At 34.5% G+C, this 7361-nt stretch overlaps 1 protein-coding gene across 5 annotated transcripts; it reads left to right on the forward strand.

Annotated features, from left to right (window-relative positions):
- The first annotated feature begins 265 nt into the window (after positions 1–265).
- Positions 266–5911, forward strand: LOC127127065 (AT-rich interactive domain-containing protein 1). 5 transcript variants are annotated; one of them, XM_051056158.1, is made up of 4 exons: positions 266–493; positions 1123–2215; positions 4389–5228; positions 5388–5911. In XM_051056158.1, the coding sequence occupies exons 2-3, from the start codon at positions 1244–1246 to the stop codon at positions 5226–5228; spliced, it is 1812 nt and encodes a 603-aa protein (XP_050912115.1). In that variant the 5' UTR covers positions 266–493; positions 1123–1243; the 3' UTR covers positions 5388–5911. The 5 variants fall into 5 exon arrangements, with proteins under 5 accessions (XP_050912115.1, XP_050912118.1, XP_050912119.1 ...); XM_051056161.1 differs by lacking the exon at positions 266–493 and adding an exon at positions 516–598; XM_051056159.1 differs by lacking the exon at positions 266–493 and adding an exon at positions 665–1006.
- Positions 5912–7361: the final 1450 nt, after the last annotated feature.

Here is a 7361-nt window from a genome sequence, read left to right on the forward strand (position 1 = left end):
AAATTAAAATATAATTTTGTATCCATATTTTCTAAAAATAAGGATTTTAAATCTTGAAATAAATCCAATAATAATCCTACCTAGATATGATAAATAATTCAACCCCATGAGCCAATTTTGCTTTTCCTTACACTAGTAGTCCTTTACCATATTCCTAACACCAATCCACTACCCACCTATCCAAAAGCTTAACTCAACCATGGTTAAAAAATAATCATGGTTAGTGAATCCTCTAATAAATACCACAATAAAAGGTGATTTTTCTCATTCATCAATCTCTTACAAAAAAATCATATACATCCATCTAAAATTTATATTCTTCTCCTTCCCTATTTCCTAGAGAGAAAATAAAAAAAAACTTGGGGATAGGGTTATAAATAAATACAAAACAATTTGGGAAGTTAGGAGAAAATTTGGATTCCAAATCAAAGGTGACCATAAAATTTACCTTGGACTATTCCATTCTCTCCCATCTCTTTATTCACTCACACAGGTATGTATGTAATGTCTCTTTCTCTCCCCCAATTTTTTCTTTCCATCTCCAATGAAAATTTCATTATATTTTTTTTTACTCCTTCAAAATTTTAGATCTGTTTGGGTAAGATTTTTAATTTTATTTTCTAAATAATTCTTGTACTTTCAGATTTCATAGGTCTTCTTAGATCAAACCTATTTTCTGAAAATCTATTTTCTCAAAAACCCTCAGATTTTTTAAGAATAGCGTCTGCATCTGTTCAAAACTTGAACTTTGGCCCCTCAATTTTTCTCAATTTACACTCGAAAACACCAATTATCGCCGATTTAATAATTTGTTTCAGCATTAGAAACAATGCGCGGGATTCCCAAAATTTTCTCTCGTTCTCCCTCTTCTATATCTATACAAGTTTAGATATATAGAGAGAAAGAGATAGAGAGAGAGAGAGGTTTCTCTCTCCAAAATCTACAACCATTGATTCTCATCCGGTGCCTTTTCACATTCATCACACTGAATCCGCTTGCATAATCGGTTTTGCTTTTGAATTGTTTGTTTATTTTTTTGGGATGTTGTTAGGGTTAGGGTTTGTAATGGAAATTTTTTAGTATGATTTTGTTTTTGATTAATGATTTGGATTTGCATGACAGGCTTGTTGTGGAGCTAGCTAAGAGTTTTGATGGAGCTGATGATGTTGTTTTTGTAGATTTTATTTGGTAAAGTTTAGTGTTGTTTTTTTGATAAGTTCGTTGGTGTTTATAGATCTAGAAAATGCTGGGTAGTGAGCAGCCTTTGGATTTGTATAAGCTGTTCATGGTGGTGAAGGATAAAGGTGGTTATGATCTTGTTTGTAAGAACAGGTTGTGGGATTTGGTTGGGGAAGAATATGGGCTGGGTGTGAATGTTGGTTCTTCTGTTGAACTTGTTTACAGTAAGTATTTGAGTACGTTAGAGACGCCGTTGAAGAATGTAGTTGAAGGTGAGTTTCCTAAGTGTGATTTAGTGGATGATAGAGTTAAGTTTGGTGAGCGGTTAATGGAGTTGCAAGCTGAGTTTTTGCTGGATGATTATGGTGAGGAGGATGTAGGGGATGAACTCAAGAGTGTGCATGAATGTAGGAGGAAGTTTTGTGGTACCAATAGGGTGAAGGGTGTGAACCCTGAGTTGAATGCGGCTGAACTCGAAAGGGTTTATGACTACATAGATGGGAGGAAGTTATGTGATGCTAATAGAGTGAAGGACGCCAATCTTGAGGCTATTGCGGTTAAGAAAGTTAAGAGCGGAGGAGTTATTGATGTGTGTATGCAGGATAGTAGGACGGATGAGATTAGTCTCGGAAAGTTGGGCGACCAAAATGATGCTGTGGAAATAATGGAAGAGTTTGACGAGGGTAAAATAAAAGCAGTGGATGTATCCGACACAGTTAACGACATGCTCCGATTGTCAGATGGAAGTAAGAGGTGTGATAATGACGATGACAATGATTTGTTAATATTGGATACATCTAGTGTTAATAGAGAGAGCTTTGGTCGGAAGAGGAAGAGAGAGTCGATGTCAGAAATGCTATGTTGGGTTACTAGCACTGCAAAGAATATCTGTGATCCTGTTGTAGGTTCAATGCCTGAAAAGTCAAAGTGGAAGTCTTACAGTAATGAAGAGACTTGGAAGAAGGTTTTGTTGTTTCGAGAAGCTGCCTTTTTGAAAAAGGAATTTGGATCAAACTGTGAAAAACTCAGTTGGCTGGTAAGTTAAAACAACTAAATGCTTTATATTTGTCATATATATGATTGGTGATATTAGAAATATAATGTAGAGCGGTGTGTCATTGTTTTGGGGATAACTATTTGTTACTTGACTATGTTAGTACATGTTGTTTTCTGTGTTTTAAATGCGCATGCCTATTTGTGTTGTATCAAAATATTCATATGGCTAATCTTTTCTATTTTTTTGGTTGTTAGAGAGCTATTTTATCTTTTCTTTATTTATTATGGTATACTTTAACAACTAAATCCTGTAATGTAATTATTTCACATGTGATTCAATTTTATTTAGTTCTAGTTCTAGCCACATTTATTTTTGAAGATTATTATTAAATTTGATATTGAATATAACTTTAACTTGTGGCACTAGTTTTTCATCAGAAGCAATGTTTTAAAAACTAGACCAAACTGGCTAGTTCAATCAGGTTAACCGGGAACCAGCTAGTTTTCTGGTTGTACAGAAGTTTGGTTGAATCAGATTGAACTAGAGTTGAACTGGGTTGAATTGTAATTTGGTTGAATCAGATTGAACTAGAGTTGAACTGGGTTGAATTGTAATTGATTCAACCGAGTTTTTCTTTTTTTGTGCTACATGTTAAGCACAATAAACTATTGTGAAAGTTTAAAATTGGAATTTTCTATCCTTATTTCAATTAACTCTGAATTTAAATCTTCATTAATATCCTATTTATGATGAGAATTCATTAAAATCTTGTTACACAGTTCCTATGTTCTCAATAGAGTGCTATATCACTGCTATGTTCTTGTTTTGATTTTGTAGTTCAAAAAATTTATTTTAGTATTGTTGGAATTTCCACCTTCATTGCGTTCCACCCCTAGTCGCCTAAATTGCGACATTTGGCTGCCTTCATTGCAGCCTCCAACACCTTAATTGTATTGGGTTTGAAGGGGGTGGATTTAGTCCCACATTGCTTAGAGATAGCTTAGAGATATGTCTTCTGTTGTGTTTATAAGTGGGGTTGCGGGCATTGCGGTTGCAGGTGTTGCGATTGCGGGCATTGCGGTTGCGATGCGTATTGCGGCGTGAATTTTTATTGAGAAGTGTTTGAAATACATTAATAAAAAATACTTAAATGTTAAGGTTTTTCATTGTAAATTGAGTTTTGGGGTTCTGAAATTTTTAGATTTGATGAAAATACTTGAAAAAACATGGCTGAATTTGTGTAATGTGGTTTCTAATGGGGCTGGAGGTTGATCTTTAAATCACACCGCAACTTCGGTCCGATGCGGTTGTGTAGGCTACCACATCTGCAATATTGCGGCTGCAATTGCGGTTGCGGAGTGCAATTTAAAACCATGATCCTCACCTTACAAGTTAGTTTTAGTTAGGCCCAACTCACACATTCTAAAAAGTATGAATTTGTTGCTATTTTAATATTAGATTCCATATATTGATTTAGAGTCGTGTGCATCATCTATTACATTATTTTATCTAGTTAACCTAGTTTTGTTGAAAACGAAGCTCAACAAACAAACTAGAAAAAATGATGGAAGTTTGGTCAAACCTCGACTTTTATATTCCACAATGACTTTTACTTTCAATTTTGAATGTAACATCAGTTACCTCATTTCAATTGTATCATTTAATTAATATTATGTGCATCACTTCCACTTTGTATTTGTTATAATGATGAATTCACCAATACATGATAAGGTAAGTGTTTGTATAATTATCCTTCACTTTTTATTTTTAGTCCGTTCTTAGTTTGTGCCAAATGAACAAATGCGTAACTCATTGTGGGACAGAGTAATAAATATGTACTTTTTCAACTTGACGGTAGAATATTAAGTTATAGTTTGTAACAGAATTGCATTACAGGTGGCAGTACAAGATTCTCAAAATTTATGTTCCTGTCTTATTTAAGATGTGCATAATATAAACGGATTTATAAACCTCTTTTGGGATGTTATCATTAAGTAATAGAGGGTTCACTTGTTATATTCATTATTTTATGTGTGTCTAGTCTCTAGTAGGTGCTTAACATTTATCGATAGGTTCTTGATAGAAGAATTTGCTTTATTTTTGGATGTGATAGAGATCTTTAATTGCTCTTGAGATAACTTGAATATTTGCCTAAATGTTTTCTTAGTATTGTTGAAAACGAAAGCTGAAGCTATTTTCTGTCATATTTTAGGCTCAGAAGATGCATCCTTGCATGTATGATGATAACCTTGGGGTAAATTACAATCTTAGACAGAGGATCAAATCTGACAATGGAGTTTTAGTTGGAAAATCTGCATCTATCTTTTCAAGGTTGCGAAGAAACTCAAGTGATACTGAAAGCAGTACCAAAAAAAAGTTACGTGACTCCTGTGCTTCTGAATCAGTTCTTGATACACCTCCCACAGTGAACATTCCTCTTGGGCCAAACCATCAAGCTGAGGTGCCTGAATGGACTGGGACTATTCATGAGAGTGATTCTAAGTGGCTGGGAACCCAAATATGGCCACTAAAAACTGTAAAATCCAGACTTTTGGACAGGGAATCTGTTGGAAATGGAAGACGCGATTCATGTAAATGCCGAGTACAAGGTTCTGTTGAGTGCGTTCGATTTCACATTGCCGAGAAAAGGGCTAAACTCAAGCTGGAATTAGGCGTGGCCTTTTATCAGTGGAATTTAGATAAGATAGGTGAAGAAGTTAGGCGATGGTGGACACCACAAGAAGAGAAGAAGTTCAAAGATGTAGTGAAATCGAATCCTGCTTCACTCGATAGACGTTTCTGGGATGATATTTTCAAAGCATTTCCTAAGAAGAGCAGGGAAAGTTTAGTCAACTACTACTTCAATGTCTTTCTTTTGCAGCGCAGAGCATACCAGAATAGGCATACTCCTGATAACATCGACAGCGATGACGATGAATCAGAGTTTACACCATTGAAGGGTGTTTTTGGACATCAGACTAGTAAACCACCCAGCATCACCTTATTATCCCCTAAGAAGCCACAAACAAAGCCACAGTCAAAGGGAAGATAGGTAGTGAATATTAGTCAAATCATGAGCTTCATTAAGAATGATCATTTTGAAAATTTAGCGTCTTTGGTCAGCTATTTTTTGAGATCGAAGGAATTTCACTCCTTGAATATTTATATAAACTGTCATTGCAATTAAGGACTAAAGATTGTTTTGGTGTAGGGTCAGTTATGAGGTAAAAGATGTTGCCTTTGGTGGTGGAAGCAGATAACAAGTAACTATGAAGATCTGACATACTCGAAGTTCAAGTTGCTGCTTTTTGTTCACATGCATTTAGTTGAGACCTACATTCTGTCTGTTCACAGTGATGCATTGCAGCCACAGCTTCGTTTAATTACACATATTTTCACCAGGTTTTGGCAAAGGTTACATCAAAGTTAAAACAACACCATGAATATACCAGCAAAATTTTTATTGTAGATGATAATGAAACAAATGCACCAAAGTTTAACTTAAGTTTCAGCTTATCTAAGTTTCTATATTGATGTTTCTTTCAATACGATTTGAAAATTGTTTTAGGCTAGGGTATTTGGAAGTTTGCCAATTACCTTTCCTATATGCCAACTTCCAAGTAATTCTACTTTTGGAACTATTACATTCTATTGACCCTTCTTAAAGTTATATGGGAGGAGTCAATGATATTTGGTTTGCTTATTTTATAACTTTGAATGGATATTTTCTTCAAAGTGGTTTTTGTAGTAGTTGTGAATAAATTGCCATATCTTTTGGGAACGGGGTCTTGATTCATTGTTGATTTTATTTAGGTTTGTTTGCAGAGTTAGGATGGAAAGATTGTGGGGATGGGAGGGAAATAACTTAAGGTTAAGAGTGATTCTTATTAGACATGGCAATATAACCCGTATCCGCGGGTACTAATCCGAACCCGTCCTGAAGTTCACGGGGAAAACCCACTTTGATTGGGTTTAGGTTTGGGTTTGGGTTTTCCTCCATTTTAAAATATGGGGATGGGTCGGGTAATGGGGACACTAGTACCCATCCCGAACCCGTCCCGTTTATTTTACTATGTACATTATTATTTATTTTTGATAATTTAAAATATTAAATATGTGGTCAATGTTTTGATATTTTAATTTGAATTTATTATTTAAAATATTTGAAATGTATATGTGAAATTTTTTTAGATTGTTTTATTTTGTTATTTGTAATGAAATTTTATTTTGGAAAAAAAAATATTTTTATTAAAAAAATGATTTTATTAAATGAATGATGGCGGGGTGGGGATACCTGAACTCGTTTAAGATGAGTTTGGGTTTTGATTCCCCATCCCCGTTTGGGTTTGGGGCGGGGAATGGGGATTGTATGAGGATTCGGGTTTGGGTTTGGGAGAAGTAAAAACCATCTCTGACCCGCCCCGTTGTCATGCCTAATTCTGATGATATTTTAAAGATTATGTTTTAAAATTGTTTATTTACTAGAATTTTAAAGATGATTGTGGGGAAAAGTAAGTCTTGATACATAGGAATGTCAACATGCATTGGTTGAAATCTCTGCATGGAATGACTGATCCCCACTAGGGATGGAAATGGGCAGGGTTTGAACAGGGTACTATAGTACCCATCTCCATATCTGCGATTTGAAAAAATCCCCTTATTCGAGTCCATACTCGTTTGGATGCCAAAGTTAGCACACGTATCCGTGCCCTATGGGCATGTAAGTATCCATAGTCGTATCCGTGATCCGCATTCCAATTAAAAATAAATAGACCAGTTATAAAATATCATATAATTTTAAGTTTTAAAAAAATTAAAAAGAAATTCAAACAATTTATTGTTGAATTAAACGGACATTTATATTAAATATGTAATGGTTTAACATTGATATACATTTTATAATTGATACATACATTTTTATATAATAATATAAATTAAAAAATATAAATATAAATAAAAATACATGAATATATAGTGTGCGAGTATGAGGTGGGTTGGTACTAAGGTGTCCATACCCACACCCGTACCCGCTTATTTTATAGGTAATTATCCGAGTTCATATCCATTTTTGCGGATTTTTACCCTATCTATTATCGATAATTTTGCGAGTGTCCATTAGGGATGGGTTAAATTGTCATCTCTAATCCCCACCTCTTGAGTTCTGTCTTACTTAAGATACTATTAT

This window comes from Lathyrus oleraceus, chromosome 3, assembly GCF_024323335.1.
Source record: "Lathyrus oleraceus cultivar Zhongwan6 chromosome 3, CAAS_Psat_ZW6_1.0, whole genome shotgun sequence".
Lineage (NCBI taxonomy): Eukaryota > Viridiplantae > Streptophyta > Magnoliopsida > Fabales > Fabaceae > Lathyrus > Lathyrus oleraceus.